General features: G+C 41.4%; 1 protein-coding gene across 1 annotated transcript in view; it reads left to right on the top strand.

The window, feature by feature from the left end:
• LOC118903071 (dystonin-like) overlaps positions 1–26,693 on the top strand; it is a 491,338-nt gene that overhangs the window by 379,508 nt on the left and 85,137 nt on the right. Inside the window, 8 exon segments of the mRNA XM_036867747.1 lie at positions 375–531; positions 1,421–1,547; positions 3,596–3,658; positions 4,252–4,493; positions 5,373–5,502; positions 8,206–8,405; positions 9,829–10,324; positions 12,188–13,659. Of these exon segments, the coding sequence (XP_036723642.1) occupies positions 375–531; positions 1,421–1,547; positions 3,596–3,658; positions 4,252–4,493; positions 5,373–5,502; positions 8,206–8,405; positions 9,829–10,324; positions 12,188–13,659 (2,887 nt within the window).

The raw sequence follows: 26,693 nt of genomic DNA, 5'->3' as shown, positions 1-26,693 counted from the left end.
GCTGGCGTTTAGCACCATATAAAGCGGACAGATAAAAGCTCACTGACTCTAAATCATGTTAAAGCTGTTTATATATGGCTTTAGAGTGTACGTAGCATTATAGAGAGCCGTTACACATGGGTTACAAATATCTTAACTGTTCCTATCTTGATCTACAGACTTTACTGAGGAAATAGACAAGGAGTAATTTAGCTGATTTCACTTGCCACCTATGACACCTTTCCTCCTGTATCTGAGGATTGGAGTGTGCCTGGGGGAAGATTTTTTCTTAATGTTAAGCTTGAAATGGGAATAATAATTTATTTTTTTAGTAATTAGTCCTTTGGAGTGTCTCCCTTTGTGGCTTAAATTTGTCAATGATGTTTGTGATCTAGAAAAGAAGCTGTATCTTCTTGTCAAGAACAGATGGATGCCTTTCAAGTTCTGGTTAAATCATTAAAGTCGTGGATAAAAGAAACCACAGAAAGAGTTCCTGTTGTGCAGCCTTCTTTTGGTGCAGAGGATTTAGGGAAATCTTTGGAAGAAACTAAGGTGAATCCTTGTCCGTGTCTGATAAGAATTTCTCACTTGCCTGTGTTAGGAGTGAGAGGTTTCCTTTTACCTAATAGCACATAAGTTAGAACCTCATGTATGTACAGTGTATTTTGGTGATATTTGGAAATCATGACGGGTTTAACTGATCCTTTCGAAGAAGGACACAGACTTTCAGTTAATTTGCTTTTTTAAAGAGACGTATTTGTGAGTTGCTGACTGGTCCGAGTTTCTTTCCCCACCACATCTCTACTTAATTTATTTTTTATACCATTTTTCGTAATGTTAGTAAAATATCCTTCTCTTCAACTCAGCATTTTGCTCTAGTTTAGATATATCACTCTAACCAGTATTTGAAGATGGAAGCTATTTGAATCTCTAGTGTGTGAGTCTTCTGTCATCTGACTCAGTCATAAAACTTAGGACCAGTTATGGCAAGTTTTCCACTCCAAATTTGTGGAGTTGTGTGTCCTTTAAAATTCATTGAAGTTTTGATGATTAAAATTCACTATTAAATGGAATTCTGAATTTCCATTTTTTAAAATTGTTTCTACTACTTTTTTTTTTTTTAACTTGACTGTTACCTAGTACAGTTTTGCAGACTTACAGTTGACAGTTACTTTGGAACCCGTGGCAGCTGGGACTAGCCTGGCTTCCCCTGTGGCTGGGAGCAGAATTCAGGATGGACCCCACCCCACTCCTCACTATTAACAGTGTTAACAGTCACCTGGGCTGCTGGAACAAATAGAGATGCTGTCCTTTTCTTCCATCCCATAAGTCAGAACCCACAATCATCACTGTTTTAAGATATGTTTAAGACATTGAATTATAATGTGTAACTTGGAAAAGATTACAAAGACTGAAAAATAATGTGTTTTTATATCTCAAGAAATTACAAGAGAAGTGGAGCTTAAAAACACCCGAGATTCAGAAAGTCAACAACAGTGGGATCTCACTATGTAACCTAATAAGTGCCGTGATGACCCCTGCAAAGGCCATGGCAGCAGTTAAGTCAGGTAAGTGCTTTATTTACATTTGTGGTAAAACCCATAAGAATTGGGTCCACCCATGTTGATTTTATTTGTGTATGTTATTTTTAAAAATTAATGCGTAAAATAACCTCAGAAACACGAAGGGAAAGTGACAAGAAAGATGGCATCTCTAAACAACCTAAACGCTGCCACGGAAAAGTGTCTGTTCTGGTCAAATTTCAGATCTCTTAGGTTTTATCTTATTAAATACTACAATTTAAAATGTAACCAAATTCATCTGTAAGAATAAGGAACATTATATTGGGGAAGGGGAAAGATCAGATTCCAGTTTGTTTTTACCTAATTGATGGGGATGTAGAAATTCTATTTGAAATCTTTGATAAAGAAATGAGTCTGGTCTCCTGGGAAAGAGGAAGTAAGGAGGAAAGGAAACAGGTTCTTTTCTGTCGAGTGGACCTCTCTTAATTTCTTCCCATCTGCTTTATTCCTTACACTATTCCCAAAGAAAACAGTTCTATACTGTGTTAGCCAGCATGTCTGAATCACAATCTTACCAGGCTTCTCAACAGAAGGGGAGAGTCATGTATAAATAATGGTTCTAAAATTAAGTTGTGGATAGAGTTTTAAGTTTAAAACATATTTATATTGTTGTCACTATCAGGTTTAAAATAATCCAAGAGTAGACTGAAGGCAGATCTCATATCTTTATTCTGAGGGTTTCTGATGATTCTCTTTGGTTTATCTGCCCTGCTCAGCCCCCAGCTGTTCCCATTGTGAGGCTGATGTTGAGCTGGGCCCCTCTCCACCCACCGTTTGTTCTGCTCTATTAATCCCATTTCAGGCAATCCTGGTAGTATACGTGTGTGATGATCTCTCCTTTATCTCCTAATCAGATTTCCTGAAAAGTCAAGGCTTTTTTTGTTTTTTTTTAAAGGAAAGGAATTCTGTGGTGTTTTACATTAGTTCTTCATGCCCATTCTATATTAGTAATAAGTAAAAAGTATTTTTTTCCTACTCTTGACAACTCCCAAGCATGGTAAGAATTAATCTCGAGTATCTAAAGGGTATTTTCACTTCCATCTGAAATGCCACGGTGTGTGTGATTTTTTTTTTTAAAGGGACAAAACTTAGATTAAGATTCAGATATTTAAATGTTTTTGTTTAGGCTTGTTCTCGTGTGGTTAGTTTGGGGAAATGTTTTTGTGTTTTGGATAGAGAGCCAAGGCATACTAACATGAGAAGGTCTAACTGATTTTTTAATATTCTGATTATGAAAAAGGAACCGGTGCTAGGTGTTTAGGGAATTAAAGAGAAATAATTACTACAGCTCACCAAGTAGTTCCTATTTGCTAGGCAGTAGGGTAACTGTCTTTAATTCCCACAGTGGTCTCGTGAGATAGGTGTTATTCTCCCCAGCAGTTTGGTGGGATGGATTCACCTTAGGGAGTCATTAGTGGGGCTGGGGTTTAAGTTCAGGTGAGACATATGCCAGGGCCCAGGTGCCCCAGCCACTGTACCTCCTTCCTCTATGTTGATACAGTAATGGTTTCTTTTACTTTTAACTTTTCTTTCATGTCTTTTTACCTTATTCCGCCTCCATTAAACCCATGAAAACACTGTAACTACAGCAGACAATTTTCAGTTTCTTAACTTGAGACATTCTTTTGTCCGTCAGGCATTTATGCTTCAAGCAACACACATAGTGACCAGCTTCTGTGCTTCAGGGACTGTATCACTAAAATAACTTAAGCTTTAAAGCAACCTTATCCCCAAATTTTCTTATAAATTAACAGTTAATGATTAATGTATATAATCTAAAGTTATTGAAACTCTGCTCTTTAAGTTGATCATGTTATGACTTTAAGAATAAATGTTATGTAAAAGAGAGGATATAGCTTGATCTTTCAGACCTTCATTTGATTTTGAAATTGAATCAGTATTTTACATTTTCAAATAGTAATAACATTTTAAAAGAATTACTGTTTATGGCATTCGCTTTAATGCCACCTACTATTAATATATATAAAATACAATAGAAATCTATGATGACTTCAGTTTCAATATTTTTGCAGGTGGAGTAATATTAAATGGTGAAGGAACAGCCACAGATACTCAGGATATTTTGGCAAATAAAGGTAAATAGTAACTTTAAGTGCTTATTGATTAAATTACTTGGTATGGTTTTTTTTTTTGAGAGAGAGAGAAAATCTTTTTAGGGATGAGAAGTAGTTATATCGAAATTTCAAACTTGAATTAAAATGGTATGAGTATAGTCATGTTCTCCATAAATAACATGTTTATATAACATTCCATGCAATTTTGTTCATCTGAGCTTAATGAAATCCAGTAATTCAGCTTGGCATTTGGTTTATGTTTCCTTCTTTCGGGTTAATTTGAGATATTTTCTCACTTGGGATAACATTATTTGAGCTTTTTTTTTTAATTTGATGCCTGAGGAATTAATAAGCATCATTTCATGATCTGGGTTTTTTATTCCATTTAAAATAGCTATCTCATTTCACTTGTATTATGCAATGTACCTAAAGTATTTGTCATTAAGTAGCATTGTAAGATGATGTAACATTTTAGTTCTAAAAACTCTATGACTTTATCATAGTAGACTTAATATTGACAAGATAGAAGGAAATAGCACGTGAAACAAATTTTTATTTCTAGAGCTCTTAACACCCTGAAAATGTGTCAATATAATTGTTCTTCTTACGTTTAGGATTAACATCCATTAAAAAGGATATGAGTGACATAAGCCATGGCTATGAAGATCTTGGCCTCTTACTTAAAGACAAAATAGCCGAACTGAGTACCAAACTCTCCAGATTGCAAAAGGCTCAGGAAGAATCAAGTGCCATGATGCAGTGGTTACAGACGATGAACAAAACTGCCACGAAATGGCATCAGGCACCTACACCTACGGACACTGAGGCTGTGAAGAGTCAAGTTGAACAGAACAAGGTATCCTCTGTGGGTCCATTTACCGAAGACGTGAGAGAACAGATTAGCGCTCAGAACTGAGCACTGCGTGTCAGGAACCCCGTTCTGGTTTCTTGCTCTATAAACTTCAACAAATAGTTCACCAGCTTTGTTGAACGTGACTTTCTGTAGAGATTGATGCTAATAGTCACTTATTTTTACACGCAGATGTAATAAAGATGAGTGAGCTGTTGGGTGCAAGCAACTTTGCCACCTTCAAATTAGTTTAAGTCTTGGATTTTAACCAGTACTTATTGGAAAAGATGTATTTAAGGGCTAAATGTATTAGGAATCTGTTCTGTCCAGTATAAAATAGGGGAGCTCATGCTTTCCCTTTGTTTAATACACGGTATTTCTTTCTACAGCTGTCAGGGTTGGGAAAACGGTTTTGCACTCTGGCAATGCTGGCAAAAATGTCTCCAGATGACTAACTTATCTTTGAACTCTGTAACGTGTTGTCCAGAAAAGTGCTTATTTGCTAGTAGTCTCAAATCTTGCAGCCTTTATCAAGACTGATTTTCTGATTAATTACAATCTTACTGATGTCATTTTCCTTTTTTTCCAAAGGGATTTGAGAATACCTTGAAATTCTTCCTAGGTGATGGGATGAGGGTCATTATCTCTGTAGCTCTAGCATTCTTCCTTGGGATTCTGTTATCAGCTAGTCGAAGAATAGTTATGAAGAGGAAAAGAAAATATAATTCACTGCTGAATCCGGTCCTCACTCACTTCAGCCTTTAACAGTGGATTTTTTCCCCTCTTATGGCCATGTTGGAGAAAAAAGTGCTCTATTGAAATTGTGTTTTTGTCTTTTGATGTTGACATACTTTAATGAAGTTACTTTTTTTATTTCCTTGTTAGTCATTTGAGGCAGAACTGAAGCAAAATGTAAACAAAGTGCAGGAGTTGAAAGACAAGCTGACGGAGTTGCTGGAGGAGAACCCAGACACTCCGGAGGCCCCCAAGTGGAAGCAGATGTTGACGGAAATAGGTATGTTACCACTTACACCAGAGGCCGTGCACAGAAGCACAGTCATTTTTTAAAAATCATAATCTCTATCAGAAAACATCTATCCAACAATCTCACTGACTTTGGGATTTGCTTTCATGTTTCAGAATCGATCTTTGCATATTCTAAAGTGTCATTTCACATGGTGCTAGGCCTTGGCAGATCTTGTGTTTTTCTCACTAAACACAGTAACGAAATTTATGTTTATGAAGAAGGTAGATACCAGGTAATAGAATGTTGTGTATTGAGTCACATGTTTTTATTATGGTTTATTTTTTACTAGGTTTTGGGTGCTTCTAATTTTTTATGTTTTGTTATATTTTAGTGTGGAGAGTCCTTTTTGTTTGTTTGTCTGGAAAAGGTGGGTGCCTTTCTCCACCATGGAGTTTCTGATGGGACCCCGCCAGCCCCTGTTTCATGCTGCTGGTCCCTTTCCCAACCAGCCTGAGAAGGCTGCTCCCCCACAGGAGTCTGGGGGTTTGCTCTTTACCCAGAGTCCTCCTCCCATCTCCATCCTGTCCCTATATAAACTGTTCCTCGGAGATGCAGAATTTCCTTCACAAGCCCTGTTACCTTATCACCCCTTTTCCTTATGGTAATGATATGGGAGTGAGTGTAAGACAGTGATACTCTTTTTCCCTACTTCATAGTATTTGGAGAATTCAGTGAGTTAATGTGTGTGCATCTCAGACAAACAGTATCTGGCACATAGTGTGTTTACTATGACTATCACAAGAATCATTTTACTTTGAATTGTTCCATTATATTTAGCTAAATCTTGTCCTTCCTTTAGAGTCAGATATGCTGTGATAAATTTAGAAGTTTCTAAGTACGTTTTAGTTTAATAAGAGTCATCCTTATGCCTATAACTGCTTCACTTTGCTGTACACCTGAAACTGACACAACATTGTAAATCAACTATACTCCAGTAAAAGAAAGAGTCATCCTAAGAGATCTGAATGTTGAAAGGTGTGTTTAATCCAACAGTAGAGACTCCTGTTGCATTATAATTAATTGGGCCCTAATTCAGTGGCTCTCACCTAGAATATCAGAATTACTCGAAGGAATATTTTCAAGGCATCTTAGAATAGTGGAGGGAGCGAGGAATGCATATTTCAGAAAAGCTTCCTGATAAGATTTTGATATTTCTTCTTATCCATTTATGGTTTGAGTTGCATTATTTCGTTATCAGATTGTGATTGACTAGAACACACCGTATAGTGTGACGTTGTTTAGGTAAAGGTTTCAGGGGCTGAGCTCTATGAAAAGCAGATCTTCAGTGCATTACACTGGGTGAAAAAATTCTGTCAGATCAGCTCTTCACACCATCAGTGTTGAGTGACTCATGTGTTGAGGGATGGTCTGTAATTCTGGGCTTCAGGGAGCATGCCGTCCTCAGGGCGGGAGGAGCAGGCAGGGTGTCCTAGCGGAGGGTGAGACCCAGTGGATCATGAAAGCGGGATGGGGCGGGACAGAGGGGGAGGGATGAGCATGTGGGCTGTGGGGCCCTTGTGCGCCCAGCCTGTTGCGATGAGGACGTGTGATCAGTGGGCAGATGAGGGCTTCCTCTCGGAGGACAGACCTTCTCGGATGAGCAGACGAGGACCCTTTTGTGGGAGACCCTGGAGGTAAAACAGAGGTCATCAGATTTTGCCGTCTAGTTGGTGACGAGTAAATTATTGAGGGGTTTGAGCCCAGAAGTGACATATTCAGTGACGTTTAAGGGAAGTTATTTTAGAACCAAATTCATTGCAGCTGAGGATCACGAATTGCAGGTAAGCTGGTTAGAAGGCCCTTGGTCTAGGTGTGCAGTTCTGGAAAGGGTGCTCCTGGCAGCAAGAGCGGAGTATCCCCTGGGGACGTGTTAGAAACGCACATTCAGACCTCACTTCAGACCTGCTGATCAGTCCCTCCGGGGGTGGGCCCAGCACCTGTGTGACCAGACCCTCTAGGGGTCTCTGATGCAGCTCCAGCTTGAGAAGTACTGGTCTTGGCAAAACACGATGAGGACCAACATGGAGTTGGGTATTGGGAATGGAAGGACTGGGTTTAAGGGTTTGTGATTGAGAATATAGGAGAGTCATGAAAGAACATCCTGAATTATGGCATTTCATGACGTGCATGAGAATAACCTTCAAAAGAAGTCTAGAAGTCGCAAAAACCTACCCATTTTGATAGGAATATCGTGAGTTTTTTTCCCCAACATTGAATTTAAAGGGTTGGTGAGATTTCCTGTTGTAACTTCCGAGCAGCTGGCTGCTGATGTGTGATTTGCGTAGAAGAGCATGGCTGGGTGTAGATACACACATTTGGGAGTCACTTACCTCCATCTGGTCGTTGAAGGTGTGCTATTAAAGAAAAGGATACATGTTCATTGTTCTAGTGGGTCAGTTCTAGTTGAATAAACAGACTCTGTAGGACTTCTAGAAGGAATGAGGGTTCTCAGGAATATTCCATAATCTATAGCATCTTCCACAATCAGATTCAAATCTATTTTTCTTACACTTCAGTTGACACACAACCATTGGGACCATAAAATCTGTATTGTTAAATGCGATTAACTCACAGATTAGTCTTTAATTGACTATGTAAGGAGAGTCCTGTCCTACAATCTTCATAGATACAGTTGTATTAAATGTATAAAAAACAAGCATCTGTTTCATCCTCTATCTTTTTTTCTTCTAGATTCTAAGTGGCAAGAACTCAATCAGTTAACAGTTGATAGACGACAAAAACTGGAAGAATCCTCAAATAATCTAACCCAATTCCAGACGGTGGAGGCTCAGTTAAAACAGTGGCTTGCGGAAAAAGAACTGATGGTCAGTGTCCTTGGGCCCTTGTCGATTGACCCAAATATGCTGAACACACAAAGGCAGCAGGTGCAGGTGAGTCCTACCTGACTTAACAAGACAGATGTTTTCATTAGAAATACATTACCTTGGATGGTATGTGCTCTGCCTGTCTCGGAGGGTATTTGTAATGTGTCAGATGCCCACGAGGTACCGTCGTGAGGCTGGCGGGAAACCCCCAGAGAAGCAAAGCTCTGGAGCATCCCTGGAGCATCCCTGAGGGGTCCACCGAGCCCACGAGTATGGTCAGGTCCCTTGATCGTTTCAGTCATATTGTGGTTTGTAGAGACCCTGTTAAAGAGGACTTTCTTTGAAGTATTAATATGATTGCATAAGTAATAACATTTTTATGAGAAGCTAGTATATTGTTTAGAAATGACTCCTTTGAGGTTTTATTCATTTTGATTGTGGTAGTAGATAATGAAACTTATAAAGCTCATGCAAAACATCCCTGAGTGGGGGAGACAAAGTAAGAAGAGAAAGAAGGGAAGAAGAGGAGGAACCTTGAAACCCGCAGGGTTAGTTAGACTCATCTAATTATGAGCAGATAAATCCACAGGGGGAGAAACATATGTAAATTGTAAGTCAGACGTAATCGCAGGCGCTCCGCTGTGGTCTCCGTGAGCTTTCTTTCTGTGCAGGTGGTGGTTTCGGGGCATGGAAGCTGATCCGTACTCTGAAAATACACAACAGTCTGGGTAGTTGAGTCACATGCTGTCCTAGGCATGTATGTTCTTCATCTGAATAGAATGGAAACAAAAGATATAAAGAAACGTTTGAGGAGAAATAATTGTCCATAGTCTCCCAGAGATAGAAAAAATCTTCTACTAAAAGAAGGACATTTGGGGATCATTCGTTTTATAATGAAAGCCAGTGTGAGCCCGCACGCTCGGAGCGACATGATTTATTGGCTAAATCTTTACAAAAAAGACTGTAAACGTCGATCTTATGTTTAAAAAGAACCTTTGTAAATCAATGCACCATGAGTTCGTATATCCTAACATTGTTATCACTGTGTATTTCCTTTGGTGTAAAATGCTATAGAGCATTTAAAAAATCCTGTAAAAAGAAAAATGCAAATAGGAAAAAATCAAATTGGTGTTAGTGTGATGTAAACTTGTCTAAAAGCAGTGTTTCCCTTTGTGTGTGAAAATTTGTACATGAATTTTTGTTCCTTTCCCCCAGACTAGCAAAAATATTTATTCTCTTTTTTCTCCCTTGGGGGATATTATTTTAGACAAAATGTTAATCTCTGTGAAGCACCATTGCTCTTTGTATTAGTTTACGATAATTGCACTGCCTTTGAAATAAAAGCTAGGAAAGCAGTAACAAAAATCAAATAAAAACTAGATAATTAACTACCACTTCTGTCTGTTTAGAAACTTAAAAGTTGTGTTTTCTGTAATTAATTCTCCAGTCATTTGTGTGTTCATTTGCCCTCGTCACCTCTTTACCTTAGATTCTCCTGCAAGAATTTGATACCCGGAAACCTCAGTGTGAACAGCTAACAGTGGCTGGTCAGGGCATCCTGCACAGACCTGGGGAGCACCCATCCTTCCACGGGATTGTGAAGGAACAGCTGGCAGCTGTGACCCAAAAATGGGACAGCCTCACGGGACAATTGAGGGACAGATGTGACCGGATCGACCAGGCCATTGTTAAAAGCACCCAGTATCAAAGCCTGCTGAGAAGCCTTTCCGATAAGTTGGCCGACTTGGATAATAAACTCAGCAGCAGTGTGGCCGGGAGCACACACCCTGACGCGATGAACCAGCAGCTGGAAACAGCCCAGAAAATGAAGCAGGAAATAGAGCAGGAAACGAAGCAGATCAAAGTGGCCCAGGCTCTGGGAGAGGATCTGGCAGCCCTGGTTAAAGAAGAGTACTTGAAAGCTGAACTTAGTCGGCAACTGGAAGGCATCTTAAAATCATTTAAGGATCTTGAACAAAAAGCAGGTTTGTGTGTCTTCTTTGAATGCATGTATTTCCTGGATATAGGGATCGGTGAACACCCTATTTCCAAGCTGTTGGGGAAACCAGGCCCCTAAAGAGAACCTGCTCACAGTGAGAGGTGCATGCAAGGAGGGTAGATTTGGGTTCACATGCACACACAATGTTGCAGGGGCGGGGGGTTCTGCACAGATGATAGGGGGACCCCGTGCCGGCAAAGTCCACTTCACGTAGGCCCATGGAAACTTCAGGTACTCCAGATTGGTTTTTACAAACTTTCAGATGTAGAGAACAGACTTGTGGCTGCCAAGGGGCGGGGGAGGTAGAAGAGAGATGGAGGGGGAGTTTGGGATTCGCAGATGCAAACTATTAAAAACAATTTTTTTTTTATTGAGGTAGAGTTGATTTACAATCTTGTGTTAATTTCTTCTGTACAGCAAAGTGACTCAGTTATACATATATATACATTCTTTTTTAATATTCTTTTCCATTATGGTTTATCGTTGGATATTATATAGAATGGATAACCAACAGGGACCTACCGTATAGCACAGGGAACTCTATTCAGTCTCCTGTGATAAACCAAAATGGAAAAGAATATGAAAAAGAATGTGTATATATGTATAACTGAATCACTTTCCTGTACAACAGAAAATAACACAACATTGTAAATCAACTATACTTCAATTTAAAAAACAGTAAAAGAAACAAATTGGTTTTTAAAGGTGTCAATGTTTATGCTATGCGACAGTCTTGTTTCACCAGAAAAGGAGACGACTACAGTTATTAAAAAAGGCTTGGCGTCATTTCCTTGATAACAGCTGGTTCGTCTGGCTCCATCATGGAAGCTTTGCCAGAGAACCGTGTGAGAGAGAAGCATTATGCACGATTTCCTCTCTCGCCTGCTGTGGCCATCACTCTATGGCCGCTGAGCCCGGGATGGTCCAAGGCAGCAGCAGCAGTTCCTGGGCCTGAGAAGGGCCGGCCAGAGGAGAGCCCGTTGGTTGCTGTGTTTGTCATTTGCCAAGTAACACTAGGCACTCAGTTTATGTTTTTTTAATAATTGATTGGATTTGTTTACTGATCATAGCAACCGTTTCAGACTTACTCCTTGATTTTGACGTGATATGGATAGCAAACATTAGCTATGATGATTACAGTGATGGTGACTATTGTTGGGAACCCTTTTCCGTGACAGGCATTCAGCTCAGAGCTTTACTTGCACGCACTGTCACCTCATCCCCACGACAGCTTCTATCAATGTTGCCAGCTCATACTTGGGGAAATGAGACCCAGAGGTTTAATCATTCACCCTAGGCCCTCCAGCTCTTGAGAGGCTGAGTTGGGATCCAGACCCATGTCGTCCCCATGGGCTGCCTTACATTGCCTCTGTGATGGGTAAAAATTATACAGGTGGAGACTTCCCCGGCGGTCCAGTGGTTAAGATTTCCATGCTTCCACTGCAGGGGCCACGGGTTCAATCCCTAGTCGGGGAACTGAGACCCTGCATGTCGCAGGGCCAAAGGAAAAAAAAATCACACAGGTGGAGAAGTCACATTTAATAAGAGATGGGTTAATTATCAGCATCACCTAGAGCTTTGAACAGTTGTCACTTCCCCGCCCTGGGATGGAGGCGGCTCTAGTATCCAGCCTCCATTGTCTCTTTTCTTGCCGTAGTCCTCACCTCTTGCCCTGCCCCCACCACCTTTGTCCATAACGTAAGTGCTTTTGTCGTTCTCATAGTCAGTGCTAGTAGCCCTTGTGTTTAGATTATTCTGTGTATTTATTTGGCGGTTTTTCTCTTGGCTTTTTGCAGATTTATTCAACATTTTGATGTAAAATAAACATGTCTGTGGTTTTATTTTTTAGAGAACCATGTCCAGCATCTTCAGTCAGCCTGTGCCAGCTCTCATCAATTTCAGCAAATGTCTAGAGATTTCCAGGCTTGGCTGGACACCAAGAAGGAAGAACAGAACAAGTCTCCCCCGATATCAGCCAAAGTCGAGGTCTTGGAGTCATTAATGAAAGATCAGAAAGACTTCAGGAAAACTTTGACCGCCCAGTCTCACATTTATGAGAAAACCATGGCGGAAGGTGAAAACCTGTTACTAAAAACGCAAGGGTCTGAGAAGGTAGCGTTACAGTTACAACTGAACACGATTAAAACCAACTGGGATGGATTTCAGAAGCAGGTGAAAGAAAGAGAAGACAGGGTGAAAGATTCACTGGAAAAAGCTCTCAAGTATAAAGAACATGTGGAGATGCTCCGGCCATGGATAGACAGGTGTCAAAACAGCCTCAAGGAAATAAAGTGTAGCTTGGATCCTGCTGAGACAGAGAAATCTCTTGCCCAGTTAAAGTCTCTGCAGAAGGAGAGGGACCAGCACTTCGGGATGGTGGAGCAGCTAAACAGTGCAGCCAGCAGCCTGCTCAGTGTCTGTGAAATGGACAAAGAGGCGGTGGCAGAGGAGAAGGAATCCCTGCTCCAGAAGGTGGACATGGTCACCGAGCAAGTGCACTGGAAGAAATTCTCTCTGGAGAACATGGCCCAGAAGTTTAAAGAATTTCAAGAAGTTTCCAAAGAAGCTCAGAGGCAGCTCCAGTGTGCAAAGGAACAGCTAGATATGCACGACTCTCTGGGGCCCCAGGCTTACAGCAGTAAGTCCCTGACTGTGTTGCAGACTCAGCAGAAAGCCCTTCAGACCTTGAAGCCTCAGGTCGATCTGGCCCAGAGGCTCGCCCAGGACCTTGTGGCGGGGGCCTCCGACTCCAAGGGCACGTCCGAGATTCTACTCCAAGCAGAAGCCTTAGCCCAGGAGCACAGCGCCCTCAGCCAGCAGGTGGATGAAAAGTGCTCCTTCTTAGAAACCAAGCTTCAGGGCATCGGCCATTTCCAGAACACCATCCGAGAGATGTTTTCTCAGTTTGCGGAGTTTGATGACGAGTTGGACAGCATGGCCCCCGTGGGGAGAGATGTGGAAACACTGCAGAAGCAAAGGGAGGCTATTAAAGCCTTCTTGGAGAAACTGGAAGCGCTCATCGCAAGCAACACCAATGCCAATAAGACCTGCAAGATGATGCTGGCCACGGAGGAAGCCTCTCCTGACCTGGTCGGCATCAAACGGGACCTGGAGGCTTTAAGCAAACAGTGCAACAAGCTTCGGGACCGTGCACAAGCCAGAGAAGAGCAGGTGGAAGGGACCATCACGCGCCTCGAAGAGTTCTACAGCAAACTCAATGAATTTTCTACTCTACTCCAGAAGGCTGAAGAACATGAGGAATCGCTAGGCCCTGTTGGCATGGAAACAGAGATGATTAACCAACAGCTTGATGTGTTCAAGGTAGGGAGTGCTTCCTTTGTACTCTGCGTTTTGGTTATCCAAAGACATTACTGATCGGTTTAGAAGGAGATGGCCTATTTTGTAGCATCTTCAAGTAGGATTGTCATGCAGTGTTGGAGCTTAAATGAGCATCCGTGGGCGGAGGGGATATCCAGGTACGTGGGGTGAGTCCAAGCTTCCTGGGGCTTTGGGCCCTCATGGTATAAGGCCTGTGATGAATTAGGAGGTCAAAGGGTGCTTGGAAAGTTGGTGTCTGTTTCTGATGTCACTCACAGCTGCCCTCTGGAGTGACCACGTCCGTGTTTTAAACTCGACCACGGAGGCCCATCCGTCACATCAAAAGTGTGTTCTCTTCATGTTTGTGTCCCAGCATTTTCTTTTGTGGTGAATTATAGTCTTTTCCTGCTCTTTCCCTTTTTATAGTCTTCTCCTCCTTCTTAATTGAATTTCTTCCCCAAGTTCCTATTTTTTTTTTAATGTTTTATTTATTTATTTATTTTTATTTTTGGTTGTGTTGGGTCTTCATTTCTGTGCGAGGGCTTTCTCTAGTTGCGGCAAGCAGGGGCCACTATTCATCGCGGTGCGCGGGCCTCTCACTGTCGCTGCCTCCCTTGTTGCGGAGCACAGGCTCCAGACGCGCAGGCTCAGTAGTTGTGGCACACGGGCTTAGTTGCTCCGCGGCATGTGGGATCTTCCCAGACCAGGGCCCGAACCCGTGTCCCCTGCATTGGCAGGCAGACTCTCAACCACTGCGCCACCAGGGAAGCCCCCCGAGTTCCTATTTTAAAAGGCAGAGTAGAGTTCCCTGTTGTAATCCTGGCCCCAGACGATTGGGAGTCAATTATTTCTGATGGGACTCTGAGCGCCTTGGGGCTGAGAAATGTGTACCGCCCGGCAGCACCCGGTGATGCCTGACGATGGAGCAGGAGGAGAGGGTGGGCCAGGTCCAGGGTCAGCGATGTGGACCCGCTTAGGGTAGCAGGTGCAGAACTCGCAACTCGTTGGGGACAGAGAGAGGGTCACCTGCACAGCGAGGGTCCTAGCTGTCCAGCCTTTGCTGCACAGGGCTGACAGGAACCTGTGGGGTTTCAGGGGATCCTGTTCTATTCATGAGGTACGTTTTACTTCCCAGTAAAGGCTGGTGTGATGCTGAGTCCCACCACCAGCCCGTGAAGCATCAAATAGGATCAAATAGAAACAGAATTTGCAAAACAACAAATCATTTCCCAGGAGAAATGAATATAAATCAAATAGACCTCCGAATTCTGTGCCGTTGTACTTGACGAAGTCTTTCCTTTGTTTCTCTTTCATGATGTTATTTTTAGGTGACTGAATTTTGAAAAGTAACTTCAAAGTAGCTTCTTTTTCTTCTTTGTTACTATTATGGTTGTTTGCTGTTTATAGAGTGCCTTTGAAGCCCAGTTTCTTCAGGGCTTAAGAACCTGTGGTTCTGTACTTGGGTCTTGATTCTGGAAGGTGAAGGAAGCTGCCTCACTGTTGATTTAACTTCATTACTCTGTCACACTTTCACACTGTGGTTTGCAAAATAAAGATTTCATATAAGAGAACTGTCTGTTAGAAAAACACAGTTCTGTGGCAGTTGCTGCTTGGAAGACATGGGGTAGGGGGGGTGCTTAGGAGTGAGTCTCTGGAATTTTCTGTGGGACCTGACAAAGCTTGAATGCTTCCATGACAGTGATCAGGTGGTCTTTGTACTGATGAAAGTTGAGCATGCTTTTGTGAAACGTTATCACTTCTCTGGGTTTTCTGTGACTTTGTTTAGAAAAAGAGAGCAGGCCTTCATCTCTCTTCACTGCTTCAACTACTTATAGGAAAATGAGCAAAAGTAATAATATCGGTGCTGTTGCTTTGTCCACGCCCCCTCTTTGGGTCCCCAGGCATGAGGACAGTGAAAAACATGGCTCTGCTTGTGGAGAAGTCTTCGGAAAGGAAGCAAAAGCAAGGGATAGGAGGGGCTCGCTCACGCGTTGCTTTGAAATTATTTTGCAAACTGAAAAGCACTAAATAAGCATCGTTACCGTTCATGGTTACACAGATTGCTTTATTTGACTGTGAAGAAAAACAAAGTGATCATGTCTTCTAAAATAAGCCACTTGGCGTGCTGTGTCTATGTGTTTTCTCATTACTTTGGAAGGAGTTGACTGATTTTAATGAAATTCAGTAATAAAGAATATCATGACATACCTTCAGTGTCTTGAGACCCAGTGACTGAAATGAGTTTCCAAGCAGACAGTCATCTGCATTTGGTATATGCCAGTGCCATAGGTAAAAAACAATAAGAATATTATGGTAAATAAAGATGCTTACACAATCACTGATTCTGTTTTCTGTGTGTGTGTGTTTGCGAGTATATGTTCTAAAAACTAACAGTTACAACAGTTAACATTTATTATGGGCTTACTGTGTGTCAAGCATGACTCTAGACTGTCTTTAATCCTTTTGACAGTCCTGAGAACTGGGTACTATCATTATCCCCATCTTATTTGTAAGGAAGCAGAGACCCAGGGAGGAGAAGTGACTTTCCCAAGGTCACACAGGTAGCAAGTGTCAGATCCTGGATGTTTTGGTGGATATAACGCAGTGTTTTGGTCAACTTTATTCATCACGTTATACATCTTACATTTCTCTGGGAAATTTTCAAATCATCTTTGCTGTAGACTGATTTGGGTGGCCTGAGTCACCAGCCATTTTTGTTGGTTTGTTTGTTTCTCTGATTTTTTAAAATTGGAGTATAGTTGATTTACAATATTGTGTTTGTTTCAGGTGTACAGTACAGTGATTCAGTTATATATATATATGTATATATGTGTGTGTGTGTGTATATATATATATTCTTTTTCAGATTCTTTTCTCTTATAGTTTATTACATAATACTGAGTATAGTTCCCTGTGCTATACAGAGGTCCTTTTCGTTTATCTATTTTATATATATCAGTGTGTATGTGTTAATCCCAAATTCCTAATTTATCCCTCCCCCCCACTTTTCCCCTTTGGTAACCATAAATTTGTTTTCTATGTCTGTGAGTCTCTTTCTGTTTTGTAAATAAGTTCATTTGTATTTTTTTTTTTTAGATTCTGCATAAAAGCAATATCATATGATATTTGTCTTTCTCTGTCTGACTTCACTCAATATGACAATCTCTAGGTCCATCCAGGTTGCTGCAAATGGCATTATTTCCTTCTCTTCTATGGCTGAGTAATATTCCTTTGTATATATGTACCAAATCTTCTTTATCCATTCATCTGTCCATCAGCCATTGTTTATTTTAACCCAGAACACCAGGAACACTCACTTAAGAAACGTGTTCTGTAAAGCCAGCCACTGTGATAACAGGAGGTGAATGTGTGTGTGTTGTCTTAGAAACGGATCTCTAGATGTTGTGATGAGGATAATGATGAGGACAGTTATTTCCTTGTCTTAGTGATTATGTCTTTCTTGATCGAAGTTGTAAATTATCTCAATTCAGATCTTCACTTAGTTTTTGTTGGGGATTAAGCTTTGGTTGGACATTAGTTTTAACAATATTTTAGGAAGATTTAAAAAATTGCTTTAAGTGGAATAATTTGTATTGAGTAAAAAACTAGTATTTTGCTATTTTATAATTTCTAAAAATGAAACAGAAAAGCACCAAAGTACTGGGTCTATTTTCATTACAGACTTCAAAATATAAGGCAGTTTGACATGACTCTACCTGGTAGCTTTTGTTTAACCTAATGTCATGGGTAAAATCTTATAACAGTTTTTCATACTATAGAATAAGCTGCCTTCAGAGTCTTTCTGAAGCTTCATAGCTGTTACCCAGTTCCTCAGTAGGGGTACGTTATATTCACTGGGAGCATAATGGATTATTTAAACTAGGTTAAGACAGACCTCTTGGGTTCCATTCTTTTTTTTTTTTTTTTTTCACTTAAACTTAACCTAGGAAATAGCAGTTAATGTCCTTGACAGGATAAAATTAATTCATGTTTAATACCAACCCAAGCATAATGATTGAAAACAAATGCTGTTCTGAACCAAAAGTCCTAATTCACTGTCAGTGAAAGCTATTCCAAGTTTCTGAGAAGAGATTGGTACTACCCTTTATGTTACTTTAGCTAGGTTTTTAAACAATTTGGATTGTTTTCCTACTTCTAAATATTAGTCATTGGATTAAAATGTCTAAAGACTGAGGTATTTTCTATTACTGTTGATAACCCAAAGTACCGTTTTTCTACTTATACTTCCGTATTATTGCATTAAATTCTGTGTACACTGTCATAAATTCCTAGGCAGAAAGGAAAAAGTCTCCCCCATCCCCACCTCCTGTTAAAGATTCCTGCTCAAGATTATCTTCAAATCTAAACTACATTACCAGGTAATATTAAAGTTTCCACATTTCTATTTTATTTTTCAAAGACATACCAACTCTATACAAGGAATACGTGCCAGCCTTCCTATGATGTCATCAACAGCCAATTATCCCCACATTGAATTGATTTCATTTCAGTGAAGAACACAGAAACTTGATGTTTTAGCAAACATATACAGTCACATCCCAGCTAAATATATGACCCTCCCCAGCTCCATCTAGGCTGTGGTAAAAAGTCTTACCCACAACCTGCTTACTGGTTTTTCTGGCCACTCTGTCGCTGCTCCAGTTGTCATTCGGTTTGTTCCCACAAATGAACACATCACTGGTACAAGTCTCTCTGAACCAAAGACTTCTTAAAGCAGGGAATTTTTAAGCCGAGTTGAAACCAGAGACAGAGACCGGAACACATGTCATTGTGCTGTGATAAATGTTCTCTGGTCCAGGGGAAGGCGGTGTGGAACCCAGGCAATCCTCCTGTGCATTTTGGGTGAACTAGAATGCCAGGCGCCGTGAAGCTGGGGAAGCCGGGAGGTTTGAGTCCTAATTGTAAATGGTGTGGCTGAAAAAAATCACTTTCCAAGTATCCTCTTAAGATATTTATTAAATGATCCTACGACCACCTCTGTAATGTCACCATATTTTTAGAGATAAAATTAAACTGTCCAAAGAATGCTTTAATAATGATTTCTCAGTGGCCCGTATTGTTACATAGAGGTCAATGACAAATTGTTCTCCATTTTTGTCAAGAACAGGAGGAAATTCAGTAAAGCTGTCGCAGAAGAGGTTTTTCTTGGGGAAATATTCTTCCTTGACTGGATTTTTGTTAATGAGCCTGTGTTATCAGGGAGGTTTCATAATACCTTCCTGTGGTATTTTTAAAGGTGACAATGTTTTCACTATAGAAACTGTACTTTGATGCATGGGCTTTGTAGGAAGGTCACATTATTCAGTCAGCTATGTCAGAGCGGCTTTAAGATGTTAGGAAGAAAAAATATCACCTATGCTGGGCAACAGAGAAGGCCCAGCAAAGCAGAGGCTGCATGAGGCCACTAGGATGGCGCTGATGTGATGGCAAGGTTCGTAAGACTCCATGGTCCCACCACACACACCAGCAGAGCCGGTGGGGCCTCCTTCCTGCTCCGAAAGGCTGTCCTGGTGGGCAACATGGCACGAGGGCTCTTTCCATGTTTGCTTCTAACTAACGCCATGCTCTTGGTGTCATGTGGCCTCTTAACTCCTATGGCTTCATTTAAGATCCAGGAGTTAGACGTAGAAAACAAACTTACGGTTACCAAAGGGGAAGAAAGGAGGGAGGGAGGGATAAATTAGGAGTTTGGGATTAGCAGATACATACTACTTATACTATATAAAATGAACAGCGGGACTTACTATAGCACAGGGAACTATATTCAATATCTTGTAATAAATGGTATATATATACTATATATATTCAGTTATATGTATATAACTGAATCATTTTGCTGTGCACCCAAAACTAACACAACATTGTAAATCAACTATACTCCAGTTTTTAAAAAAAAAAAAAAAAGATCAAGGAGTTCAAGTAGGTTGTTCTGAACGCAGTTCCAGCCAGAGATTTTATACCAGGGGATTTTTTGGTGGTTTTGTTGTTAACTGGATAAATTTGTATCTTCATTTTAAAGTGGTTCTCCCCGCCACCCCCAGCTCGGACACACCCACAGGCACACACAAAGCGCCAGGCTGTAGCATCTCCTGTCATTATCATGGGCCTTCCTTAGATAAAAGGAGATCTACATAATTTATTTTACTCTCATGGAAAGTTGCTTAAAGGTGTGGGTGTGGGTGTGTGTGTGTGTGAAATGGGAGCAGAGAGGGAGGAATTTGCTTTGTTGTTATGAAATGATGCATTGGTTTCTTGATAAGAAAATTTGATGGGTTAATGTTTTTTAAATGTTTCTCTAGGTCTGTAATCATTCATTAAATAATAGCTTCGGGTAGGTAAATGCTGTGATGGTAACTTCCAGGAAGAAGAGGAGTGCATATTACAGATCCTACTTAACATTCAAGATAAATTCCCATCAAGATCAGTCACCCTATTAATTGTTTCTGAATTTGTTTGCTTTTGTCATGGGGTCTGAATATCCTATTTTCCTTCAAATATAAATTATTTTACACTGAAATAAATAGCTACTGCATGTTCATCTGATGACTATCCTTGAAAACCCTTGACCCATTTATGTGAAGTTGTTTATCAGTTTGAAAACTAAGAACACAGGTTGCTTTCCGTTTTCCTGAGCTAATGGCATATCTATTTTAGAAAGAATAATAGAAATTGTTGTTTCTAAGGCCTAGTTTTGTACTCACAGCAAAAAAACACATCTCTTGTTTGGCTTCTAATCCATATTTCAGGAGCAACTGGGACAGGAAGATACTTTGGTCAGTTTTTATGGATAATAGTGCATTTACTCACAAACATTGTCCACTTACTGCACTTGAATTTCCTAATATCTCTAGCCTTTCAGCTCTAAAAACGCCATGTTTCAGTTGGTAAAATTAGTCTTTTACCTTTTCTATGATGTGGATCATTGTACTTTGTGGTAAGATTTTTTTTTAATTTTAATTATTTATTTATTTATTTATTTATTTATGGCTGTGTTGGGTCTTCGTTTCTGTGCAAGGGCTTTCTCTAGTTGCGGCAAGTGGGGGCCACTCTTCATCGCGGTGCGTGGGCCTCTCACTATCGCGGCCTCTCTTGTTGCGGAGCACAGGCTCCAGACGCGCAGGCTCAGTAATTGTGGCTCACTGGCCTAGTTGCTCCGCAGCATGTGGGATCTTCCCAGACCAGGGCTCGAACCCACGTCCCCTGCATTGGCAGGCAGATTCTCAACCACTGCGCCACCAGGGAAGCCCTGTGGTAAGATTTTTCAGGAACTTTCTTTTTAAAAGATTTAATTTAATTTTAGAAATATAGAATGAGAAAATTATACTATTTTGCTTATAATTCAGTTAGTATTTGTGTACTTTTCTAAGATCATATGCCTTTAGAAGATTTTTTAACTGAATCACATCTAGTAGGCTGTGTAAAGTTATGTTTTGAGACCAGTTTAACACTATGATTTCTGTATGTATGAAATAATACTGTTGACTACTTTTCAGAAAAACCTTGCTCATTTTATTCATTGTGTATTTCTCTCTTACGAAAATGTGAGAGAGCTAGGTATCACGATTAGTATTTAACACAGTTCAGTACATCTCGATTTTACTAACTTTAGAGACCATAGCATTGAAAGTAGCTGCATAAACAGAATTTAGGAAGAAAAGGTCAGCCAGTCCAGTTCTGCTCTAAATGTGAGTTCTTTTATGTTGTCCAGATAGATCTTTGGAATCTGATTCCAAGTCACAAAGGTAAATATGCAAGTTGTTTTCATCAATACCAATGTAATATTAAGAGTACAAATTTCAATTTGAATCAGAATCTATTAGGATCGTCCTTTGTAGAGTTAGTTGAAATCAGCTTAATAAAATAGGAATTCAATTATTAAATAAATGGCACATCCTTAAACATAATCAACTAGAGGACACTTTCCCATAGCACTTCCTGCTTCCCAGCTGTACTCTGCTCACTTTCTCATCCATATTCTCCACTTTACTGTAAGCCATGAAGGGGCGGGGGTGCTGCATCTCTGGGCACCAGCACTTTGCCAGGGCTCTCCGTGCTGTTTGGCAATAGTGGACACTGTTTGATGAATGGTTGAGTTTATGAATGAATTGTCTATGTAGCTTTAAAAGTGTTCTATCCACCTGAAATGTGAGGTTGCTGTTCTTAGCTTTACAGAAGGTTAGAAGACTAGAATAGAATTGTGCTAATGATCCAGAGTTAGAGCCTAAGTTGGGCGGAATTAGGGCCATTTTTTCTTATGAAAAGTTCTGGGAGGATCTCTGTTTAGAGAAAGGCCCTGGTCCACATTCTGTGGAAACTTCATTCATGTAGCCATGAATAAGTAGCTTATATGGGAAGGTAGTGGCAACTGACAGTCAAACCCTTAGTTTTCTGCTGATTCCAGCCTAGTGCACGACCCACGTGTTAACTGTGGGCATGTTTTTCTTTGTTTTATGATCCACATGTTAGAACAGCCTGTGTGCTTAGTCAGGATCAAGTGCTTGTTGCAGTATTTCACTTCTTGACTCTGAAGAGTGGGCCTTGATATTATCATGTTGATGGGTTGTTTATTATGTATATATTCCCTTATAGTTGGCTACAGATATTTTTTCCAACTTCATGATGGCCATATACTGAGTTGTATCTAATAATTGTTGAATGGGTGCGTAACCTGTAGAGTTCCAGTGATGGATAGACTTGTTTTTTAAAGATTCAGTTCTTAGGTTTATAAAAATCATTTTTGGAATATCTTCTCATGAAAGGTACAAAAGGTCCATCCCACATCTTTTCTGTAAAATTATCAGAGAAAGTATAGGGTTGTTTTTAATAGAACTGTCTTCACTTGGGGCCAGCACAGTTTTACTTATGTTCAAATGATTATTTTGTGAGATTGAGGAAAGAAAATCTGCCCTCTATCTGCTACTCTGGCATGGTTGCTTATTTCATAAGATAAGGAATGGATAGATTTTACTTTATTTAAATGAATCTATGAAATTCCACCCCCCCCCCCCGCAAAGGCTAAGGTTTGGCTTGCTGAGTTAATTTTCAAACAGTATTTTTAAAGAGTGTTTATTCAGTAGATTAAAAAATGTGGATGTGATTTTGTTAATGAAATATCCAGAGTCATTTAACTGCCCTTGATCTTTGCCCGAGCCTTGCATCAAATTCAAGAGGAATGCATGGTTATTAGTAACGACTAATATTCATGTCCGCGGTGCCCAGGACTCTGGGCCCTTAGGAATAATTGACTCTGGAGAACAGTTCTACTTGAACTTGGGTTTTAAAAAGAATGACACAAGAGTCGACTTGAAAGTGATGCGCGCTCTGCATTCGCAGACACTAAACGTCTAAGAGTCCGCAGCTGCAGCGCACGGGAGTATGGTTTCAGCTGAAGGATGGGGACCTGTTAGCCCTTATCCCTGTTTCCTATTCCCAGGGGTGCAGTCCCGGCGGGGCTCCTGGTGTCGGTTCCGCCTCTGCTCGCCCCTCCCCCACCTCCCCAGTTACCAGATACGCGAACCCGCGCCGCCCTCCCCGCGCCTCCAGGACCGGGTCTGGTTCGCGCTGATGTCACCACCAGGCGGTTGCCTCGCAGCCGCCCGCCTCTGGGCACCTCCCCCTCAAAGGATTGAGGGCTCCCGGCCGGACGGGGCCGGAGTCCGGGGGATATGCCCACGGAGTCCGGTCTCGGGAGCGCGTAGCGGCGGAGTGGGAGCCCGGGCCCCGCGGCGGCGAGGGGCGCGCGGCAGATGCGCCCCCGGGAGCGCCCGGGCTCGGGACGCCCGCCCGCCGCCTCCAGCTGCGCCTTTCAAGGCCGGCGGGGTCCCAGCTTCCCGAGCCTTAGAGGAAGCCCGGAGCTCTTCTCTGCTGCAGTTGCCTCAGGTGGATCCGTCGTCTTAAGGAAGATCAGATAAGAGTCTTTGAAAATGGCTTTTTTTTTTTTTTTTTTTTTAAGGGGAGTTTATAGTACACCGTGCTTTCTGTTTACTTTAAACGGTCGCTGGATTGTACTGGCCTGGCCGCCCAAAAGCCTATTTTTTCCTCTTTGGATAATTCTGAATAGTCTCGAAGAAGCTTAATATGGGTAGAAAGACTGCCTTTCGAATCAAGATTATTTATAGCTACTCCCAAAAAGAGTAAAAGAAAATTTGAACTTTCTTACCACATTAGACTTAACTTATTTTTCTCTGAAGACTTGTTCTGTGCCTTCATTGGAACAGTCCATGGTCCCTGGGTTTGTCTTTTAAGTTCCTGAACCTTGGTTTATTTATAAAAGAGATGGAGTTTTGCAGGACGTCTTTAAGTGGATTACAGTTAACCAGAGCACTGATGAAATTAACATTCAGCCGGTTAAAATGCTGGCTCCTTCGGAAATTTTAATCTGGAAATCTCAGATGCAAAATTAGAATAAAAAGGGAAATGGACCGACAATGGAATGTTCTGAGTGTTTGAGCCACTGTTAAGTGTATTATTTGTTTTCTTTTTTCTGTGTTTTGGAGTATGTGAAAGGGAACTCTGGGGGCCTTTCTGGGTAGGAGGAGGAAGGAGACTTCTATCCTCTGCTCTTGATGCACTTTATTTTTGAGAATCATTCTCAAACCACCAGGTAAAGGGAGGGTTGCAAAGTAGACCGGTGCCCTGCTGCTGGCCTTAAACACCTCATCTATGACGACGTGTGTTATGTGAGATGCGTCCTTGGGCTGGAGACACTTTATAGTTCTGTTCAGAAGTGTGCTTTGCTGAAAGATGCGTTGCCTTATTTCCCACTTTCTGTGTCAAGAGCTGCAATATTTGTTTTAACTGTCTCCAAAATGGGCAAGCCGCTGAGCAGACCGGACTGTTTACGTCAGAATCCCCCCTGTGTAGGGAAGGGAGAGGAAGAGGAGGACCTCAACATCGAGGACTGTTACGTCCCGCAGCGCTCCATCTATGACACGGTTAGGCTGAATGAGCAGATCGACTCTGGTTCCAAGGGGAGCCTGTCTTCCAGGCATTTCACAGATCGGACTTTACCCTACAGTCACAGAACACTGGATGTCAGTTCTTTATGCTCCAATGGTGCCCTTGCTTCTTCCAGTGCGTTTGAGCTGAGAGGCCGTGAAACTCACAAACTTGATGAAAAGATGATCTTTGATGCCCTCAAACTAAATAGCGATATCATCCGAAGCACGGGATTACCCAAACCCAAATCCCACGCAGAAAAGAAAGAGCATAGACGGTCATGGCGAATGTTCGTCCCAGCCAATTTTATGGATTATGCAAACAAAAGTGAAAGCTCTTTTGTTGAACCTCCTGATCTGTCAGATGCTGTTACCAAGGCTGGCAAGTGCAGAGGGGGTAGTAATTCTCTCACGTCGGAGGAGGATGACTCTGGGTTATGCAGTCCTCCAGCCGAGAGGGAAGAAAAACAGGGCATTTTACCTGGAGACCCGTCCCGAATTAGAAGCTTGTCTTCTGCTGAAGATATTCACATAGCAGAGCAATATAGACCCTTTTTTTCTGTTAATTCCATCAGCGAACAGAAAATCCCCTTGCTTTCATGCAGAAGCGCCCACCTTGATGACAACTTCAAAACGATTTTACATGATGTTTCTCCACCAGAGGAAACAAAACGTGTCAACGGTCAAAGGGAAATCCTTGGTGAAAATTGCTGCCTGCAGAATGTCAAAGAGAGCATTCTTAAGGCTGACCCATTCATTTTGCCAAGAGAGGGAGAAAACAAGTGTATTTCTAACCCCGGAGAAGGAGGAAAAACATATGGACCAGGAGAATTACAAAGCACAGCACGAAGTAGGGAATTTATGGGAGGTTCTCCTGAGGATTTGGCTCTCCCTCACACAGATCTGGGGGGAAATGATGTAGATGGGGGTAGCGCAAGTTTAGTAGAAAACCTGACATTATTGACACAATACGATTTGGAAGAATCCAACGTAGCATCTCAAGAGGACATGGAGGCTCCCCTTTCGGCCCAGGAGATGGAGGCGATCCCTATGCAATGCTCCCCAAAATTCAGAGCAGTAAGAAAGAAAGCTGCTGCCCGAAAAACAAGGGCCCGGGCAGGAACCTTGGACCCTGTCTGTAATGGCTTTCACTCAGTTCAGGTAATTAACGGAGATGGGAAACTCTGTGATGCCCAAGGTCTGTGGTAGTGTTGTCAAGTGGCCACTGGTGTTTCCAATCATGGTCAATCCGGTCTTGTCTTTGGGAGGGGTTTGACTAGTACCCTACCAGATGACAGATATTGATAAGTTGATCATAACAACAAATTAATTAGGGACTGTTTTTGAGGAGCGTGATTATCCCCAGCTGTTTGGGGTCCTGCTCCTGGTTGTAGAGATGGTGGCTGATCCCTTTCATTTGAATGCCTCCACTGTGAATTTATGTTAGGCTTAGGCTTTTCCACAAATTGTGGTTTAAGACCCTGCCATTTAAGGGCAGTTATATTGGATTTATTAAGCTCCAATGGGCTCAGTCAGGAAGGTACAACACAGTATTGTTGTGGTCTGAGAAGTGCTCTCCTCAAATTGAGGACTTTTTACACGTGCTGAAAATGTTCTCTCAGTAGCTCTGCATGGGGGAGAGAGGTAATTGTGCTGTATTTTGCCCCTCACTTGTATAGCCCCTCACTTTTGGTAAGTGGTGAGTGAGGTAAGCAAGTAAAGCGTACTGCCTTGTAATAGGGAGAGGTTGGTTGTCAAGCCTGTAATTTTTTTCTTCCCACTTAGATTGAAGTTCAGCTATTTTGGTCCTTTTCCTAAGCTCTTCTGGTAAACTTTGCCTCAGAGGTAATTTTATTTTATTTTAAGCTTCTCTTGTGTTTGTGTACTCATGGGTTAGACTGGGGGGAGAGTCTCTCTTCCTAGGTATTTTGTTACTTGGAGATAAGGAATTTGGACACTATCAGTCTATGAAATAATTGCTCTAATCAGGGATGCCCTTTCCATGAGGTTGCATTAAATGGCATCCTAGTTTGAAAGCTTAGCAGAGTACTTTTTTTTTTTTTTACTGTAAAGTATTTT

The sequence above is a fragment of the Balaenoptera musculus genome, chromosome 11, assembly GCF_009873245.2.
Source record: "Balaenoptera musculus isolate JJ_BM4_2016_0621 chromosome 11, mBalMus1.pri.v3, whole genome shotgun sequence".
Lineage (NCBI taxonomy): Eukaryota > Metazoa > Chordata > Mammalia > Artiodactyla > Balaenopteridae > Balaenoptera > Balaenoptera musculus.
This window is presented reverse-complemented; position numbering and strand designations above follow the sequence as displayed.